Source organism: Chionomys nivalis, chromosome 14 (assembly GCF_950005125.1).
Source record: "Chionomys nivalis chromosome 14, mChiNiv1.1, whole genome shotgun sequence".
Classification (NCBI taxonomy): Eukaryota; Metazoa; Chordata; class Mammalia; order Rodentia; family Cricetidae; genus Chionomys; species Chionomys nivalis.
The window spans coordinates 18,529,809-18,551,747 of NC_080099.1; the positions used below are offsets into that span (position 1 = coordinate 18,529,809).

The window sequence follows — 21,939 nt, forward strand, 5'->3', positions numbered from 1 at the left end:
GCAAGATGGTTCCACTGATAGGTCAGGTGAGCAGGTCAAGTCTGGTGATCTGAGTTAGATTCTTAGAGCCTGCATTGTAGAGGGAGAGAACAATTCCTGAATGCTGTCCTCAGACCTCCAGACACGGCTCTGTGCTGTGCTTGGGCTCATACACACACACACACACACACACACACACACGTAAGTAAGTAAGTAAATAGATAGGCATGGGCTGTGTTTGGGCTTATGTACACACACAAAATAAATAAACAAATGAGTGAGTGAGTAAATAAATAATGTTGGTTTGGGTTTTGTTATGTTTTGTTTTAAATGGGACAGGGTTTCTCTGTGTAAAGCACTAGCTGTCCTGGAACTTACTCTGTAGACAGGCTGGCATCTGCCTCCCAGTGCTGGGATTAAAGGTGTGTGCCACCATGCCTAGCTAACTTTTGATATTAATAGGGAACTAAAATATAATGATGTTCATGGATGGGTCCCAGGTCCTCAGTGGCCATGATGCTTTAAAAATTCAGTTGTTATTAGATTGCAAAAAGTTTTTTAATTGTCAAATTTCAACCTGTTGATTATTCAGAATTATGCTCTTTTAATTATTAATGTGACAGCTATCTTAAATCCCACCCACCCCACCTCTCCACACCCACCTGTTTTGTAGACAGTGTTATGTAACCTATGCTGGCCTGGAATTTGTAACTATGTAGCCACAGTTGGCCAGAAACTCAGGAGAGTCCTATTGCCTGAGCCTTGTAAAGTCAGCTACTATGCTAGTACTGGGAAATTGTGTCTGGTGCCCCTACTCCATAAGCACACATTCTGCCACTTAGTTAAATCTCCAATCTCTTGAGTTATCTCTTGACTCCTCTTATCTTTCACATCCTGTAGCTGTACCTTGGGCTCCTCAGCCCCCTTGCTCTCTAGAATGACAGAAGCCTCCTGGCAGGCCTGTGCTTGCACTGTGTCCCTCTGGACAAGGCTGACCTGGAAATACAATCAGCTCATTCTTTCATTTTTTGAGACAAGCTCTCACTGTGAGGCTATGTAGCCTTGGATGGCTTGGACCTTGCTGTGTAGACCAGGCTGGTCTCACTTATAGAATCTGCATCCAGTGCTGGGATTATAGTGTTCATCATTAACTCTTGATTAGTGCCCCTTGTGTTTCAGAGCACACCTGCTTTTCCCAACACAGTCAGCTACCTGCCCACCAGCTGTATCTCGGACTCAGGCTACCTCCTGGTTCTCCAACAGGCTCTTCCTCCAGTCTTAAGTCAGCCCTACCCAAAGCCGGGCGATGGTGGCGCACGCCTTTAATCCCAGCACTCGGGAGGCAGAGGCAGGCGGATCTCTGTGAGTTCGAGACCAGCATGGTCTACAGAGCTAGTTCCAGGACAGGCTCCAAAGCCACAGAGAAACCCTGTCTCGAAAAACCAAAAAAAAAAAAAAAAAAAGGCAGCCCTACCCAAATCCAAGGTCTTTGTTTAAATATCCTCAAGAGAGCTTGCCTAGCTAACTGAAGTCGGGTCATTTCTGTTGTTTCCTTTCTCTGTCTTTGGGCCCCAGTAGCAGATTACCAGTTGCCATCAGTGTTCACTTTTGTCTACACTGACTAAAATGCAGCTACTGTACTACAAGGGCTGTATCTGACTTGCTGTCTGCGAATTACTCAGGGATTTATGGGACAACTGAGAGGGATAGGCAAGCTGTGCACCTGTTTGTATCTATCAGTTTTAGCATGAAAAAGTATGGTAGGAGGCTGCTTATTTGTCCTGTCTGCCCAAAATCAAAATAATCACACAGAAACTGTATTAATTAAATCATTGCTTGGCCCATTATCTCCAGCATCTTATTGGCTAACTCTTACATATTAATTTAATAAATTTCTATTAATCTGTGTATCGCCACATGACAGTGGCTTACCGGCAAAGTTTCAGCATGTTTGACTCTGGCAGCGGCTCTATGACTTCTCTCTAACTCCTTCTCCTTTCTCCCAGCATTCCGTTTACTTTTCCCCATCTAGCTCTGTTCCTCTATAGCTCTGTTATAGGCCCAAAGCAATTCCTTTATTAATCAGTGATATTCACAGCATTCAAAGGGAAATCCACATCACTTCCCCTTTTCTGTTTAAATGAAAAGGAAGGTTTTAACTTTAATATAGTAAAATTACATTAGAACAGGTATTAAGCAAGAATTACAGTTACAATATTTATATCTACTTTATCTCTTTATCTCTAAGGAAAACTATAACTATATATTCTTCAATTCTATCAAAGACTCCAGAAGGATCTAATATTACCTAAGTAAACAGGAAGTACATTGTAAGCAACTTCCAAAACTCTAGAATTGACAGAGACTTCCTGCTGCCTGGACAGTCACCCGAAGTTCTTCTGTACTGTTGGGGCATCCATCTTCAGCCTACAGGCACATAGTATCCAGAAGACTTTTCCATGAAGCAGGAAACTTCAAAGACAGTTTTATATAGGCAGTTTGTCACTTTTTCCTGTGTCCTGCAAAATGTCTAGCAGACTCTTTCATGAAGCAGGAACCCTGAAGGATTGTCTCACCTTTAGGCAAGTTCAGCAGTCATTTCTCCGTGGGTCTTGAATGTCCATGCCCAGTTAAGCAGTCCAGGCAAGAACAGTTTCTTGCTCAAATAGCTAGCAAACTCTATAAGGAGCCTCTTCGATGCCCATCTTCTTCTTGAAGTAACTGGTGCTGCCAGGAGCAGACATGTTTCTGTCATGAAAAGTCCTAAGTTCTTAAACATTTTAAATGCCATATTCTATAGTCTTTGAAAGATTTGAAGAATGCCTGTCCATCTGAAATATATCTCTATACATCTAGAAAAATCTAACATGACTACAAGCTTGATGATTATCTATTAACCTATATTTCTTAATTATACGTTATAGTTTTAAGTGAACTGGACAAACATTACCTTAATCAAGAGCAGAAATATACATATAACAAAATTGACTTTAAATTTGCATCAATAAACTAAGATCCATTCCAATGCAAATCTCTAAAGCATATTCCCCTTTTAAATGTAAATAAACATTTATAGACAATATTTGGGAATATGGGTGTGGTTCTGTCCAAACTTCTTCCTGCTGTTTATTGGGTGAAATAATTTTTTTGAGGGGTGTTCAAGGCAACCTTTCATGGGGGTCTTGGTCCATCAAAACCATATTAGTCTGGAAGCAATCCACAGGTTCTCATCTTCTGTGGAAACACAAGACTAACCTCTTTTCCAAAGCAACATATCATTAGACCTATGTTTTGAATTCAAGATACATTTAAGATATATATGTTGGTTTAGCTTAGCAGCCCATACAATGAAATGTTTCTCTGTACTTAGCTCATTTACAGTAAAAAAAAAAATTCAGCCGGGCGGTGGTGGCGCACGCCTTTAATCCCAGTACTTGGGAGGCAGAGGCAGGCGGATCTCTGGGAGTTCGAGACCAGCCTGGTCTACAAGAGCTAGTTCCAGGACAGGCTCCAAAACCATAGAGAAACCCTGTCTCGAAAAACCAAAAAACCAAAAAAAAAAAAAAAAAAAAAAAAAAAAAATCAAAGAAAATACAATAATATACATAATCCAGACTCTCTGTGAATTTTCCATCTTTACATGACTTATTTTTCTTTACTCCTTTTAATCTATGACTGTCTGTACTCTGTCTCTTTAAAGACTTCACCTTTTTAAAAAAGCAACTATTTACTCCTTTTTATAACTGTTTATATTCTTTTTCTTCTCTCTCCCAAACCTACGTACATTTATCCAACACTGTGACCCATTTGTAGGTCTTTTTTAATCTGGATTTGTCTGTATTGCATATCTATAATTATTTTCTGACCAGAAGTGCTTCAAATGCTAAGCACTTAAGAATCTAAGCTGCAACATTGCTACGGTATATTCGGTACTTCCTGCTTGCTTTGCCCATTCCAACATGGTAGAGCTGCTCGCTGCTTCCGAGTGCCATACACACTGCCTCTCTTCCAGGCACACAGCTGGTCCACGTTGCCGGCAAGCCGCAGTATGCTTCTCACAAACCCCTTCTAAATGCTCTGTCTACTGAAAGAACCAGAGGCCATGCTGGCAGCATGGCCCAGAAAGCCAGCATTTCAAAGTGGTGCGGCTTTTTCCTGCTACCGCTGAATCAGGAAAAACTCTCTTAAAGGAGCCACAGCATGCTGCCAGCAAGCAAAGCCCACTCGGGAAAATAAATGCAGTTAAACTTTGTTTTTTAGTGTCTAGAATTCCTTTCCAAGCCCTCTTAGGTTTTACGTGGATTTAGTCCACAACGTTGATGCCAATTTGTTGGAAGGAGCCACTAGTTTGTTCTCAGCTGCTTAGCCCTGAAACTTGTTTACACATGGTCAGATGTGTCTAACAGTTGGAGTTGAAGCACATAGGACAACATGTTAACCATTTAGCTTAAAATTTTTGATAGGTCTGTCTTTTGGTGGGTATATCTTGCTGTTTTTAGTCAGCTAATTTGCATCCTGTTGATAATATGACTGATAATTCAGCAAGTACGATGAGGCTTGTCACACCAGAGAAAGCTTTCCACCTTCATTTAAAAATAATACAAATTTACATGAATATGTGTTTGTTTTTTTTTTTTTTTTTCCTGAAACTACCTTAATTTCTACCAACAGGCTGTGTAGTTCATCAACATTTATAGTTGTCCTGAACAGCCAAGCTGAGGGATCTATTAGGGGCATTCGCAGATATTCCTGAGATTTTTGGAGCATATTGGATGAGTGGAGTTTTACTGATCATTAGCATCTAAAGTTTAATGTCTGTAGCAGGGCTGGTGAGAGGCTCATCTGGTGAAGATGCCTGGTAGCAAGCGCTTGAGTTCTAGCCTGGGATCCATGTGGTGGAAGGAGGGAAGCAGCTCTTGCCAGTGGGGAGTGGTCCTTTGACCTCCACACATGCTCTGTGCTGTGTATGCACACACAAATGAAAAAAATTAAAATTATAAATGTCTCTTGAAAATAAATGGCTTTTGGTTTTGTTTTTTGAAGTAACAGGCATTGTCTACCAGGACTCCTTCTTTACTTAAACCAATTGTATTTCTTTATGGGAAGATCTGTCTTCCTAATTGGTAGGCCATGAGGGGGCCTTATCTTAATAGCAGAACAGATCTTTTACATTGAGTTAAAAATATGAGTTTAAGGGGCTGGAGAATGGTTCAGCAGTTAAGAGCGCTGGTTGCTCTTCCAGAGGACCCCAGTCAATTCCCAGTACCCATATGGCAGCTCACAACTGTCTGTAACTCCAGTTTCAGGGGTTCCAACGCTGTCAGATGGACATTCATGCAGGCAAAATACCAATGCACGTAAAACTAGAAATAAATAAATTATTAAAAAATATGTTTTTAAACTGGGTGGTAGTGCTGCATGCTTTTAATCCCAGCACTTGGGAGTCAGAGGCAGATGGATCTTTGTGAGTTTGAGGCCAGCTTGGTCTACAGAGTAAGTTCTAGGACAGCCATGCCTTTACAGAGAGATCCTGTCTTGAAAGCCCCTCCCCCTCAAAACGGTGGGGTTTGGGGTTGCAACACAGCCATGGTTCTTATATTCTTAAGAAATACAGAACTTTAAGGGCTTTCTGAGAAAATCAGCCCTGCATTTTTGAGAATTTTGAAATATTTGAAAACTTAATGATTAAATGCCATTTCAGATTTAATTAACATCTATCTTAGAGGACAGTAGTAGTAGTGCACAACCTTAATCTCAGCAATTGGGAGGCAGAGGCAAGCAGATCTCTTTCGAGCACAGCCTGGTCTACAGAGCAAGTTCCAGGACAGCCAGGGCTACACAGAGAAAAAAACAACAAACAATCTGTTCTAAATGTAATCTAGTGAAATTATTACTCGATTCAAAGAGCTAATTCACTGTGATTATAATCTGAAGATTTGTTAAGGCCTACTATAGCTTAGGTTATTGAAAACATAGAAAGTGGAATCATGGATTTTGGAGTTTGAGAGGGATTCTTTGGATATATATGTTTTTTTCTGAGGCAGAGGCAGCCAGCCCTTGAAGGAAGACTCAAAAAGGATGAGACAGAACTCCCTGACACTAAACAGGTGTCTGCAGCTTAAGGTGTTGGAAAGCAGTGGGGTGCTAGGATGGATGCCTGCAGTTTCCCCTTCTGACCTTGGCAGTAGCAATGGAGAGCGGGTAACAAAGCCATGCTGGCATGTATAACAAGGCTAGATGAGCCCTGGGGTGTTCCTACACCTCCCACCTGCTGTGTTGGCATGTGAGCATGTGCCAGTTATGTGACTTCTCTGGCTTGCCATGTCTCATCTGCAAAGTAAATGGATTGTGCAGTCCTGTCCAAGGCCTTTGTAGCTCTGATGATGTGTGATTAGGATTCCCATTCCTAGGTCAGCACCTGGGCGTGGACTTGGATGGCAGAATTTGTGGGTGGCTGGGAATGTTGTGCTCCTAACCGGCATGTGTTCTTGAATGCTCAGCAGTTCGTGTGAGGTAACCAAGTGCAGTTGCGTCTTACACGAGGATTTGGTATTCTTAAGAAGAGTAAGTTTTGTTTTGCATCAGGTGATTACAAGGAATCTAATTTCAGTAGCCTATGCTTTTTAACATCATACAATAATTCCTTAAGTATTTCATTATTTTTCAGGTGCAGAAAGTTGTTCACAGCTTCTTTTAGTTGTCCTAGCCAGCCAGCATCAGGAGTCTGCTGAGGGTTCCTGAGTTGAATCAGGCAGGATAGGCTCATTGTGCCTTTGCAAAGTGGAGTCTCCCATTTTTGGTGTACAGAGCTAGGTTTTCAAGTTGGGTAATAAATACCTCTAGTTCCAGATCAGCACCCAGAGTTTCCTCTCCTTCCCACAGGTTAGGTTTGTATATTGTCACACAGCACAAGCCATGACTTCCCAGCATTGCTCTGTTTTCTCCTCTGCCTATGCCGTAATGGAAGTGGATTTAGAATCTTCACCAATAAAAAGCTATTTGCTAGTCATGGTCGCACACACCATTAATTGCAGCACTGGAGAGGTAGGCAGATCTCTGAGTTTAAGGCCAGCCTGATCTATGTAGGGAGTCCCAGGCCAGTCAAGGCTACATAACCAGACCTTGTCTCAAAAGTGAAATAAACAAACAAGCCCAAATGTCTAATACTTGTTTGTTTGCTTTCCTTCTTTCATGGGGGCGGGGGGGCACCATGACGACGACAGGATCTTGTGTAACTCAGGCTGGCTTCAAATTCACTATATAGCCAAGGATGACCTTAACCTTTTGAATCTCTGATTGTCACCTCCCAAGTGTTGGAATTATAGGCATGGTTTCTCAGTGCGGGAAATGAACCCAGTGCTTTCTGTGAGCACTCTACCAACCGAGCTGTATCCCCAGCCCTTGGTTTCAGAGTTTTGTGATTTTTTTTTTCTTCTTTATGGATTATTTCCTGGGGCTGGAGAAATGGCTCCGTGGTTAAGAACACTGGCTGCTCTTCCAAATGTTCTGAGTTCAATTCCCAGCATCCATATGGTGGCTCACAAACATCCGTAATGACATCTAGTGACCTTTTCTGGCCTACAGACATGCTGCATGCATGCAGAACGTTTCATTCGTAATAAATAAATAAATCTTCGCTGGCCATGGTGGCACACACCTTTAATCCCAGCACTGGGGAGGCAGAGACAGATGGATTTCTCTGAGTTTGAGGCTAGCCTGGTCTACAAAGCAAGTTCCAGGACAGTTAGGGCTGTTTCACAGAGAAACCCTGTCTCAAAAAACAAAAAACAAAGCAAAAAGAATTATTTCCTATTGGTGATGTGATCCGTGTTCTTTAAAGGATGTTGCTTTCTTCTGTGTTACACTTTGCTCTCCTGTCCTCGTTTTCCTCTCCTACAGAGTAGAGTACTCAGTGTTTCCCCACAGGTAGACTCTGTGCTCTGCTTTGAGCTGTTTCTAATGGTGTTCTTAGGTAAATTAATTAACAATTCTGTAGAAGTCTTAACTCCTATAAGTAATCCTCCACAGTATTATGGTCTGAACAGTCTTATGCTTATATAAATAAAATATGTATCACCATATATGAGTATAATTTTATGTTAGTAACAAATTTATGCCATATATTCACTGGTATATAAAAGCCTTATAACTTAAAGTCATTTTGTATGCATGCTCATATAATTTTTATTGCTTGTATATACTTTTTATTTTACAAGACCCAAGGTCCTGTTTTCTAGTCTGAGTTTCAGCACTGTTTTATATTACATAGGATTATAGTAAGATCATTAGGCATTAAGGGACTGTGGATTTCAACTGTACTTTTCATTTGAAGAATTGGGTGGCATACAGCTATGATTTTTTTTCTTTGATGATGTCACCATGAACAGCAAGATGGCTAAATCCTTCTGAGCATTAAAAATTTCAATCATGGTAGAACCATACTGTGAATAGGTACAGATGTAGTAGGCTGGGAGAGGTAGGAGTTACTAGGAGAGTAGTCCTGGGAGGGAAGGCTGTGCAGACATGTATAAGCCTTAGACAGTGATGTGTAAGATGAGTAGATGGGGCTCATGAGGTGCTTAATAAATTAAAGGTGCTTGCCACCAAGCCTGATGATCTGGGTTCAACCCTCAGGACCTGGATGGTGGAAGGCCTTCTCAACACACATGTGCTATGGCACCTGTTTGTGTACACACATATACAGATGAATAATTGCAGGGGGAAAAGTATAGATGGGAAAAATTAAAAGTTTCTGCCACCCCATGTAAAGTTATTATCTGTTTTTTGTTTAAATAAATTTAAAGTAGCAGCTTTTATTTTCAAAGTATGATTTTTGTCCCAAATTGACAAAATATATGGTTGTACAAGTTCTTGGGTATTATGTCTCATTGATGAGAAAATACTATTGTTGGTATAGCCAACTGTTGTTGAGTTCTAGGGATGTCTTAGGATTTCTATTGCTGTGATGAAACACCATGACCAAAAGGCCAGTTGAGAGGGAAGGGTTTATTAGACTTCCACTTCCACAGCAGTGTTCATCACTGACGGAAGTCAGGACGGGAACTCAAACTGGGCAGGATCCTGGAGGTAGGAGCTGATGCGGAGGCCATAGAGGGGAGCTGCTTACTGGCTTGCTCCACCCCCACCCCACGCTTGCTCAACCTACTTTGTTTGTTTGTTTTTCTGGGGTTTTGTTTTCTGTTTTGTTTGTTTTATTTTTTGAGACAGGGTTTCTCTGTAGCTTTGGAGCCTGTCCTGGAACTAGCTCTTGTAGATCAGGCTGGCCTCAAACTTACTTCGAGATCTGCCTGCTTCTACCTCCTGAGTGGTGGGCTCAAAGGCGTACACCACCACTGCCTGGCCAGCCTACTTTCTTATAGAACCCAGGACGACCAGCCCAACGATAGCACCATGGGCTGGGTCCTCCCCCATTGATCACTAATTGAGAAAATGCCTTTAGCTGGATCTCATGGAGGCATTTCCTCAGCTGAGGCTCCTTCCTCTCTGATGACTCTAGTTTGTGTCAAGTTGACACACAACCAACCAGTACAAGGGGTTTCTTTCTTCTTTTTTGTTGTTTTGTTTTGATATAAGGCCTCACTCCCTAGTTCATGCTGGCCAAAAACTAGATTTTCCTGCCTCAGCCCAAGAGTCCGTCAATGACTGTCTGTCTGTCCCCCTTTCTCTCTGTTGTCTGTTTGCATTTTTGAGACATTGTCTCACTGTATAACCCTGACTGACCTGGAACTCACTATGTAGGCCAGCCTCCTTGAGCTTACAGAGATCCATCTGCCTCTGCCTTGGGAATTAAAGGTATGCACCAACCACATATGGATTTTTCCCCTTCCCCCTTCATCATAAATGCAGTGTTTTCTTTTTCTTTAAAAATTTCTTTCTTTTTTGGGACAGTCTTGTAAGTCCTGGTTGTCCTGAACTTGCTCTGTAGACCAGGCCAGCCCAGAACTTGCAGTGATCTTCCTCTCTAGCATCTTGAGTTCTAGGATTATGAGTATGCAGCCAGCTTGGTAACTGAATAAACCAACAACTTTGTACATGAAAAAAAATTATCCATTTGTTGTTTTCACATGTTTAATTAAGCTGTGACTATAGTTGCTTGAATATATTATGACTTTAAAAGCCCTCAATCATTTGAAAGTAACTTTTTGTATTTTTATTACAGGTAAATTGGGATATTCACATTGTACAGAAACAGAGGTAAGATAAATGTATGGATATTTCTGTAAAATAGTCTTATACTTTTTGGCATGACTTGAGTAGTGAACTCTTGCTGTGGGTTTCTCAGTTTTCAGATAATGTTATATTTAGAACAGGCATGTAACTTCTCTATTCAGGAAGCGCAAATGTGAAAAAAATCATTTACCTTGTCTACTTGGCTATAGCATTAGAGGAAATGGCTTAAACGTAGCTTATTTCCTATATTCGTAAAATGATTTACCATTTTAACATTATTTAAGTTTATCTTATTTTTTCATAATTCAATCTGGTGTGTTATGATCATATGATATGCTATGCTTGGATATGGAAGCTTCCATAGTACTTCTTTAGTAGAACAAGAAAATTAAGACATTGGCATTGTTCAGTTGAAATTAATAATGTGAAATGCTTGGGTATTTTTAAAGGGGGTTTATTATTTTAAAATACATTTGATAATTTTATTTGGGATTCTCACGTGAAATTTGAGGAGTTTCTGTGTGATTGCTTGTGTTCCTTACAGGGTTTTCAATGATAACATTGGATGCTGGGCTGTCGATATGTGTGTGTCATCCTGTCCAGTAGCAGAGTGCCATCTAAGACTAGAATATTAGCAACTTTGTTAATGTGTATATATTTAAGAAATTGTAGCCAGTGGTGATGGTACATGCCTTTAATCTTATAATTCTAGCGCCTGGGAGGCAGAGGCAGGTGGATCTCTGTTTGAGGCCAGACTGATTTATAGAGTTGAGTGGCAGGACAGCCAGGGCTGCAGAGAAACCTTGTCTCAGAGAGAGAGAGAGAGAGAGAGAGAGAGAGAGAGAGAGAGAGAAATTGTGTCTACTTTTATAATGAATCTGAGTACTGATAATAGGTTTCAGTAAATTTTAACTACTTTTGTGTAAAATGTAAGCTTCCTAAAAGATTTTGCATAATTAAAAACTAAAAATACATTCTTCTTTTTAATTCAATTCATTTTTATATTTCCTGTTCAACTTTAAAAGTATAAAATTTTCAAATTAGTTTTTTAAATGGACTAAGAATTTAGTATTTCTTTTTTAAAGAACTTACTGGTTTTGTTTAGTTAGGATTTTTGATGTGTTTTTCACAAGATAAAAAGGAGTAGGTTCAAACAGAAGAGAGAAGTATTGTTGTAGTTTCAGGGTCTGTATATTTATAGCTATGACATTCTGAGTGATGAGTTTTCCCCCAGACCTTTGCCTATAAAATATTTAATATAATTTCTGTTAAGCTCATAGGACTGTGTAATTGTAAAAAGAAAATATATCACTATTGTAAATTAAGAGTCTACAAATACAGTTCACATCCATCTGCATTTGACCTTGAAATGTCCTAATGGAAAGCTTGTCTTGAGCCTCCTCCTCCTCCTGTCTCATGTTGTATTGCCGTGAGATCAGCATGGTTTTAACACTGTGTAATATCTGAGAGGGTGACTATCAGACTAACTGCAGAGGCAAACCTGAGACCTGGCTGCCCACTACCGAGCCCATTAGAGTGTTAGAAAGGTGTAAAATTTTTATTATTTTTTTTTTTTTGTTCAACGGTAATTTTTTTCTTCCTTAAAAGTCTTATTTATATTAATGTGCTGCAGGTTTAATTGGTGAAATTAATAAGTATCTTTAAATTTTGTTTTGATTTCTGGCATTATGAATGTTAGTGGTTTACAGGCTGCATCAATAAAAGCTCTTTAGTGGTGAATTTTTGTTTTGGTTTGTTTGTTTGTTTGTTTGTTTTAGAAGAGTATCAAGGTTGGAAAACCAGGCACTCTTGGGCTGGAATAGAGCCTGCAAGTGCAGCTTGTTCCTGAGAAGTGGGGTTGGAGGGAGAGAGGAAGCTAGCGTGCTGAGGCAGCAACATGGAGTCCCTGATGACTGACCACAAAAACCAGTCCTGGAGAGTGGTTGCACTAGGCTGTAAAGGGTACTTTTGAGAGCCTGTCTTGGTTTCTGAATTGATTTTCTCTTGAGGAAGGAGACTCCCATATCCTAGTGTGAGACCGAAGCCTTTTGTACTCTTGCCAGCAGGAAGGCCAGACTAAGAATGTATGGAGCTAGCTGTGTCAGGGCTGTGTACAGTGTCGTGTGTGTACATGCCTGAGCTTATGAGTGGGTGTGGGCGGTGGTGGAAGGGCTGGCCAGTGCCCTCTCTTCCCAGCTTCCTAGAGTCCTGGCGGACTGCTGCAAAGGACGGCAGGAGGAAGGTGAAGAAGCATGCCTTGATAGAGCATGTTGTTAGAGGGTCCTGGTTCCTAAGCAGGGTTCATAGGCTCATGAAGGGACAGAAGGGAAATTACCTTTTCTGAGGCTGTAGTAGTCTAATCAAAGCAATGTAGTCAACATAGAGTTTTAATAGCACATAAAAACCATGTTATTAGCCGGGCGGTGGTGGCGCACGCCTTTAATCCCAGCACTTGGGAGGCAGAGGCAGGCGGATCTCTGTGAGTTCGAGACCAGCCTGGTCTACAAGAGCTAGTTCCAGGACAGGCTCCAAAACCACAGAGAAACCCTCTCTCGAAAAACAAAAAAAAAAAAACAAAACAAAAAAAAAAACAAAAAAAAACCATGTTATGAATTACCTTTTAACTGTGAATTTTAGTTTATTCTTTGAGATTTCACAATTGTATACAGTGTATTTTGATCATGTTTACTCTTATTTTCCCTCTCCAACTACTCTTGGATCCCCTTTTCCCCCATCTCCAAGTTTCATGTCCTCTTTATTTTCCTCTTAAAATGTAACTGCTGAGACAATTTGTGCTGCCCATGTGTGCGTAGCCATCCCCTGGAACACTCAGTCTACCAGGGGCCAGGCCCCTAAAGAAAGCTGACTCTCTGTGCTAGTTAGTTTTCTTGTTGCCTTGACACAAGCTAAGTTTTTCTGGGAAGAGGGAACAAATTGAGAAACACCTCCATCACAGTTTCTTGACTTTCGTTTGTTGTGAGATGGTGACAACCCTGGGTAGATGATCCTCAGTTGTATAACAAGCCAGGAGGAGCAAGCCAGTAAGCAGTGTTCCTCTGTGACCTCTGCTTTAGTTCCTGCTTCCAGGTTCCTGTTTGCACTCCTGCCCTGATTTTCTTCCGTGCCGGACTGTAAGTGCTAAGATGAAATAAACCCTCTCCTCCGTTGCTTTTGGTTAGGGTGTTTATTGCAGCAATAGAAAGCAAAATAGAATATTTCCCTAGCAGCCATCAACCACCAGTAATAGCTCCTTAGCTAGGGGTAGAAGCTTATGAGCCCCTCCCCTCAGCCCATGCTGGAATGCTGTCTGAATTCTCTTCCAGGGCTTGTCACCTCACTAGCCATGAGTTTATGGCCAGATTATTGTATCAGGGTACCTGGTTTCCTCCTGTGGAAAGGTCTTAAATTCAGTATAAAGTGCTGGCTACTCTAACATTCACGGCAGTAGTGCAGCCATGAGGATATCAGTCGCACCATATTCTGGTCATTATTGTGACCCACAGGGTTCACAGCTGGGTAAAACTGTTGATGGCCATCCCCCACAGCAGTCTGTAGATCACTTTCTGGTACCACTAGAGCTAGCTGTTAAGGACAAAGCTTCAAGGTCAGCACTATCTTCATTTCTTCTTGTCCTGTGACCAAAGTGTGTGATCCTACCTGGCATAAAGTTTGGGAAGACAAGTAGGAGCAATGCCTATATCCAGTATTGTTTGGGGACACACACTGTCCCCACCCCACACTGATTAGTTTGTTGTTGTTTTATTGTTGATTCATAGAGATCTGCCTGCCTTTGCCTCTTGAGTGCTGGGATTAAAGGAGTATGCCACCATGCCCAGCTGGCTAATTTTTTTTTTTTTTTTTTTTGGTCAATTTAACACAAGCTAGGTTCATCTGGGAAGAGGGAATTTAAATTAAGAAAATGTCTCTATCAGATTTGCCTATAGGCAAGGCTGTGAGGGCATTTTCTTTATTAATGATTGATGTAGGAGGGCTCAGCACACTGGGTGGCGCTTCTCTTTGGCATATCATTCTGGGAAGTATAAAAAAAATTGTAGCTGAGCCAGATGGTGGTGATACATTCTTTTAATCCCAGCACTCAGGAGGCAGAGGCAGGTAGATCTCTTTGAGTTAAAAGCCAGCCTGTTCTACAGAGAGTGAGTTCCAGGACAGCCAGGAGTTTCAGGGCTACACAGTGAAACAAAACAAAAAAGAACAACATCAAAAACAAACAAAAAGAAATGAGAGGAAAGGTAGCGAATCTGGGCAGCAAGCCAGCAAGCAGTGTTCCTCTATAACCTCTGCTTCAGCTCCTCTCTGACTTCCCTTCACGATGGACTGTAAATTGTAAGATGAAATAAAATAAGCCCTTTCTTCTTGACATTGCTTTTCATCAGAGTGTTCATGGTGTTTATCACAGCAATAGAAACTTAACTAAGATGCTCCCCCTCCCAACGACTCAGGGGGAGGTATTCCATTCTGGATTTTTTATTTAGCAAACTATGACTCCTGGGAGGTTCCTAATCCCCTGTATATATAGTGTAATTTCCATTTAATATCTCTTTCTATGTGTTGCATGTGTGTGTGTTTAGGAAGCTTATAAAATAGTACTATTCCATACGACTTTTCCAGACATCCTTAGTATTATTTCTTTTCTGCTCTCTCCTCTGTCTGCCCTCACATCCCTCCCATCTTCTTGTTTTTTTAACGTATAATTCCTTTTTTAGAATTCACTTTATTTTTGTATGCTTTACTTTTATTTGCTTATTTTGCGTGTGTTTGTGTGTACTCATACATGCATGTAGAGATCAGAGAACAGTTTTTTTTTTTTTTTTTTTGGTTTTTCGAGACAGGGTTTCTCTGTGGTTTTGGAGCCTGTCCTGGAACTAGCTCTTGTAGACCAGGCTGGTCTCGAACTCACAGAGATCCGCCTGCCTCTGCCTCCCAAGTGCTGGGATTAAAGGCGTGCGCCACCACCGCCCGGCTAGAGAACAGTTTTTGAGAGTTGTTTCTCTCCTTCCACCATGTGGTTTCTGAAGTGTCACATTCACCACCAGGTTTGGTGGCATGTACCTTTAACCATGGAGCCATCTTGATGGCTCCTATAATTCTTTTTTTTTTTTTAGATTTTTTTAATTGATTTTATTGAGCTATATGTTTTTCTCCGTTCTGCTCCCCTCCTCTCCCCTCCCTTTCTACTCTCTCCCATGGTCCCCATGCTCCCAATTTACCCAGGAGATCTTGTCTTTTTCTAATTCCCATGTAGATTAGATCTATGTATGTCTCTCTTAGGGTCCTCATTTTTGTCTATGTTCTCTGGGATTGTGAATTGTAGGCTGGTTTTCTTTGCTTTATGTCTAAAAACCACTTATGAGTGAGTACATATGATATTTGTCTTTCTGGGTCTGAGTTACCTCACTCAAAAAGCTGTTTTCTAGATCCATCCATATGCCCTCAAATTTCAAGATGTCATTATTTTTTTCTGCTGTGTAGTACTCCATTCTGTGAATGTACCACATTTTCTTTATTCATTCTTCAGTTGAGGATCATTTGGGTTGTTTCCAGGTTCTGGTTATGACAAACAATGCTGCTATGAACATAGTTGAGCACGTGTCCTTGTGGCATGATTGAGCATCCTTTGGGAATATACCCAAAAGTGGTATTGCTGGGTATTGAGGAAGGTTGTTTCCTAATTTTCTGAGAAATTACCATACCACTATAATCCTCTTTTTAATATTTTTCCCAATTTATAGAAATCAAATTGAAATGGAGTATAAAGAAAGCCAGGAGAAACTGGCTTTGTGTTTCTGCCTTTAATGTTTGTGCCTGCCTTTAATTCTTTCACTCAGGAGGTAGGTGGATCTCTGTGAGTTCAAGGCTAGCCTGGTGTACAGAGCAAGTTTCAGGACAGCCAGAGCTACACAGAGAAACCTTGTCTCAAAAAAACAAACAAGCCAGAAGAAAAGTATATGTAGGTATGCAATTAGGCCTTTTTCCTTAAGGCAGCCTGATGTCTCTTAAAATCAAGCATTTTACCACCCCTCTTTCTTTGGGAAGGTTTTATTATTTTCAGTGCTGGGTATTTGGCTTAGGTCCTGGCACATGCTAAGTTAGTGCTGTGCTACACAGCTATCCCTCAGCCACCTGGAAAATGTTTTCACATCCTTGACCCATAGTGTTCTCAGTGTTGAAATTTGTGAAGGAAATATCCCCTTGTCTTGTTCTGTCCTGTCTTACTTTGACTTTGACACAGGTTGTGCTGTGATGACCAGGTTGGCTTTGAATTCAGCGTGAAGCCCAAGATGACCTTGCTGTGCAGCAGGACTTCTGCCTCATTCTTCTCTGTGTCAGGGTCACAAGGCACACCACTTGGCTAGCACAGCTGTATTCTTTTTCTTTTTTTTTCTCTCATGGCTGTTGGACCCTAAAGTCCAATCACCGAGGAGGAGTCGCCCCAAGAGACCACTCTCACACTGCAGTTGATGTAAAAGCAGAGGACTTAATTCTGTTGCCACAGGTCTTTCAGCATTCGGGAAGCCAAAAGACCCTGAATGATTGTCACAAGCTACTTTTAAAGTAAAAAGCCATAGAAACATGTGTATATATAAACATAAATATATAGCTACAGCATGCTGAGTCTGTCTTATAATGTTTGTATGTGTATAATTTCAGGGCTGACCACTTGGTTTTTCCATTGTTTTATAAACACACCCCTTTGTTAGGCATCATCATGGTCAGATCCAACCATTCCCACAAGTCCCACCCCCATAATTTTCATATTCCCATGCCTAGCAGTCGCTCACTTCTTGCTGCTCTTAATGCTTTAAGGAGCCCTGCATGCTCCCTTCCAGAAGTGGCTCACGCTCCAGCTGGTAACTTATAAACTTGTAAATGGTGACTGACCTGTGCTTGCACTTGCCTGTCTAGAAGACAGCTCTGACCCAGGGTTAAGACAGCTTTAACTGCTGTCATTGTACAAGTTTTCCTGCTTCCATTATTGAAATAGTATGTATGGATTGGAACCCTTGAAAATTGCCAGACACTTGAAATTCCTGTAGCTGGACTTGTAGTTTCCAATCTGAGCCTGTTCCATTCCATCTTGTAGACTAACTGCTGCCGGTCACAGAGCGCTCAGAGCCTTTGCTGGAGAACACCTAATGAATAACTAGAGCGTGCTGCTGTTCTCGTGGAAGGTTGGCTATGTTTTAAGTGGAATAGGTTAAACCATTATATAACACGGAGTTAGCTTTTATCATTACTTAATCTTGATAGAGCTCATTTAATTGAGCACTCATTGATAGAACTGATTGTAATCTGTGAAATAACAGAAAAACCTGGAGCGTCACTGAAGGGAACCATAAAAACACTCATGACTTATTTTTATTTTTAAATATGTATATGTATGTGGGTATGTGTGATTGAGCAGTGCCCATGAAGGCCAGAGACATTGGATTCCTTGGAGCTGCGGTTATAGGCTGTTGTGAGCCACCCGAGGGGGGTGTAAAGAACTCTGGTTCTCTGCAAGAGTAATAGCTGCTTTTTACTTCAGAGTCTGCTCTCCACCTCCTCCTCTTATATTTTAAACACTAAGTTTACACGCTTATGTCATAAAAACTGTTTGTAATACTTATACTTTTACATTCATTTAAAAAACTACTGAGGGTCTACTGTGGTGAGCATTGATAGAGACATTATTTTAATAACAAACCTATGAAGCTAATTTTATGATTATTCACATTTTGGAGTTGAGAATTAAAGAACAGAGAGACATAGTACCCTTCGATGTTAATCTTCCCTGTTGAGTTTAGGATCACTTGGGAGACACACTTGTGGATATGCTTGTGAGGATGTCTCTAGAGAGGTTCAGCTGAAGAGGGAAGAGTCCCCTTAGCTGTGGGCAGCACTGAGTAACTGGGTGGAGAGGTGAAAAGGAGAAAGTGAGCTGAGCACCAGCGTCTGTCTCAGTGAACACAGCGTGCCGAGCCACCTCATGCTCCTGCTGCTGTGCCTGTCTCCTGTGATGGACAGGACCAGCCAAGTGTGAGCCAGTAAATCACCTTCAGTTGCTTTTGTCTGCTACCTTGTCACAGTGGAAGTCACTGATAGACTTGCCCAGCTCAGATGGCTGGTAGGCAGCCTCATTCATTGCCTGCTTCTCTGTATCGTTGTCATCCAGCTTGTTGTTGCTTTCGGTGTAACACAGCTGCACAGGGCTGGAAGTCATCTTGCTGTCCCTTTTCTGCATGTGCCTCTTGCACGTTAATACTGCAGTGACGGCCTTTTGAAGCCAGGGGATGTGCTTCAGCTAAACTGAAGCTTGGGAAAAGGCTCAAAGGCAGCCCATGAGCCCTCGGCCCTCATGGATTAGATGGGTGCAGGGTTCTTCTGTAGGAATTTATGAAATAGGCTGATTCTAAATCAGAATGATTTAAGAATTGTCCTATATATCGAAATCCTTGGGGAAATTGGACCTGTAATTCTTGGTGTGCCTTGGGAATGAGTCAAAAAATACATTGACGTTAGTATCTTAGGCTTAATCCCTGTGGTTATGGATAGTTTGGGGCATATACTTGAGTAGATGAAAAAGTTTCCAGATAACCTAAATCACTAAAGGTACTATGTAGGGTTTGTTGCTTTAGTGCAGAGTGTAACATTGGAAAATGTGCATTTGGTCTTTAGCTAAATCTGCCTGTTCTATTTTGACCTCACCTCTGGCTCATGGATGCTCATGTGACAGTTAGGTATATACTGCTTTTTAAGTTGATACTGGCTAAACCTTGCTTAATTTCAGAAGTGATAAAAAAAAATCTAACCTGAAGTAATGGGATGTTTTTATTAAAAGTAGCAGGTTGAAGAAATGACTCTTTGTTCAAACCCCAGCAACCCTGGCACAGTGACCGATTGGAGAGCATTGTTGCCTTTGCTGGAAGTTGACTGGAAGATTACCCCAGCTGTCTGAAGTTCTGTGAGATCCCAGTATGGCTACCCTCCTCCTCAGAGCCAGTCTAGACGCTCCTCCAACACTGGGTAACATGGCAATGGACTTGGAACCTCAAGCATCCCATGATCCTTTCTCTGTTCTGTTGCCTGGACACATATTGCAGGTCTCACATGACCATCAGGATGTGGAGACCACAGGGCCACCGTAGAGTCTGTCTGTATGATCAGGGTCACAAACCGTATGGCATGCCTCTCCTGCCTCTCAGGTATCTTGCCAGCTGTGCATGACCCAGAGACATGAGACAGATGAATACCTTAGGAGCTGTGTGTCTCACTTGTGCTCTTTATAAAGACAAAACTAAGGAACTAGGTTAAAGGAGACTAAACAATGACAAATAGAACCGATGATACTTTATTTAGAGCAAAGTACAGAGAAAACATGTAGGGGACAGTCGTTGACATTTTAATATGTATTATGCATTGTATAGGTGATAATTTTCCTGATTTGGGTAACTACTGTGGTTGCCTAAGATATGTCCTTAGCTTTGGAAAATAAAATTCACAGTGTCTGGATAGTAGGTAGGCATTGTGTGTGCTGCTTTCCTCCCAGATCTGAGGGAGGATAGGCAAGTACGCAGCAGAAGAGGCATGGTCTCTGTCATTGACAAACCTGGTAGAAGACAAGTAGAAGTTCTTAAGGGCTACTCTTGAGATGTTTCTGAAGCTTTAAAATTATATCAAAATAAAGTTCCCCAAACTAACTTGAGTGGCAAGGACATGCCTTAGAAGTTGGTAGTCTGATTGGGGGTTGACCTTAGTTAGTGCTGGTCTTTCACTTCCCAGTTCAACTCTCATAGGAACTTCAGCTGAAGCATGTAGTTTGCCACGCGCCAGGGATCCATAGGGGCTGCCTCCTTTCTCCTTGAGTCAATAAATATTGTTGCCCTTTAAGTTGAAAGCTGCTAGGTGTGGTGTTGCACACTTTTTATCCCAACACCCAGGAGGCAGAGACAGGCAGATCTCAGAGTTTGAGGTCAGTCTGGTGTACTGAGTGAGTTCCAGAACAACCAGAGCTGTAACACAGAGAAACCCTGTCTTGAAAACAAATAAGAAAACAAACAAACCCAGACCTATAAGCAGCGCTTTATGTTAAACATCCATTGAGACAATACAGCCTGAAAGCAGGTGAGAGGGGAGAGCCCTTTCCTTTTCTTCTGTGGTCATTAAATGTCATTTGACTGTGTCTTGTCGGAGGGAAATCTTAGAGATAAATATTGTTTTAATAAAACCTAGGAGCATGGAGAATATTTGGAAAAGAATCAGTGCTTCTGAGGTAATTTTAGATTTGAGGTACCTTATAAACATTGTATATATGTTGCTGGGTGGTGGTGGCACATGCCTTTAATCCCAGCAGTTGGGAGGCAGAGGCAGGCGGATCTCTGTGAGTTTGAGACCAGCCTGGTCTACAAGAGCTAGTTCCAGGACAGGCTCCAAAACCACAGAGAAACCCTGTCTCGAAAAACAAAACAAAACAAAAAATAAAAGTAAACCCCAAAACCATAGTATATGTCTAGTTTAGTTTAAAATATAATTGTAGACCTGTAGGGTGGCTTAGCAGGAATAGCTACCTGCAGCTAACCCTGACAACTTGCATTCTATCAAGCCACATGGTGGAAATGACTTCAGAAAACTGTCCTCTGACCTCCACAGGCATGCCATGACATATGTGTGTCCCCTCTATACACATTCACCCAGTATAAATGAATTAAAGTGTAGGAACTAAAAAATAATTGCATATAGTTAGAAAGACATAATCATACCAGACAAGTACAAGAAAATATGTAACTAAATGTCACAGTTATTAGTTTCTACCATGAATTTCATAGTTTTGAAATGTCAGTGATTTGATACCCATTCTTTTGGTGACTCAGTCTGGTCTGTTGTATAAAAATGCAAAATATCCAGACAGTGTGCTGCCTTGGCCTGCAGACACCAGTACAGGCCAGCTGTCTTCACACCCACCACCTTATCCAGCTTCCTGGAGTCCCTACTAGATGCGATTGGGTAGGGCCTACACACCCAGCTATGCAATAGTGTGGGCATGACAGCTACTGGATTCCATTCTTCTTTCCTTCATCTAGCATATTTAATTAGGCACTGGCCCAGTTTGCTTTCTGTTGTTGTAACAATAACACCAGCCAAAATCAACGTGGTGAGGAAAGGGTTTACTTGGTTTACAGCTTACAGCCCAGTGCAGGAGCTCAGGTAAGAACTTGGAGGCAAGAACTGGCACAGCGACCAGGGGGAGTACTGCTTGCTTATTAACTCACTCTCAGGCTTGTGTTCTGCTCCCTGTACAGCCCAGGCCCTACTGCCCAGGGATGATACCACCCTGTAGTGTACGGGGACTGTTTGCATCAGTTAGCAATTAAGAAAATGCCCACAGCCATGCCCACAGGCCAATCTGATAGAGAGGCATTTTCTCAAGTGACTGCCCTCTTCCTAGGTGTGTCAAGTAGACAACCAGTATTAGCTGTCACTGACTTCCTGGAAAGTGCTGTCAAGAAATTAACTCAGCTATTTCAGGCCTTTGAGAAGCTCAGAAAAACCAATGGAAAGCTTATCTACTTTGCTTCTTGAGCGCTATTAGTACAAGAGAAACGGGGAGCCACAGCTGTCGATACATAATTCTCAGCAGATCGTTATGCTGCAGCATTCCTTCCTTTTGAGGACCCTGAGATGAAACAATCATTTACCAAATGCAGAGCCGCCAGGCACAGGCATTCAGAATTAGTCTTGCCCTCATTGTTGGTACTGGTGTGACATAGAAAA

The 21,939-nt window shown here is 41.5% G+C and overlaps 1 protein-coding gene across 5 annotated transcripts in view; it reads left to right on the forward strand.

Annotated features, from left to right (window-relative positions):
* Nucleotides 1-21,939, forward strand: part of Spire1 (spire type actin nucleation factor 1) — a 124,385-nt gene that overhangs the window by 13,901 nt on the left and 88,545 nt on the right. For all 5 annotated transcript variants that reach the window (XM_057788428.1, XM_057788431.1, XM_057788430.1 and 2 more), the window contains exon 2: nucleotides 10,160-10,194. In XM_057788428.1, coding sequence (XP_057644411.1) covers nucleotides 10,160-10,194 — 35 coding nt within the window. The remainder of the gene's footprint in view (nucleotides 1-10,159; nucleotides 10,195-21,939) is intronic.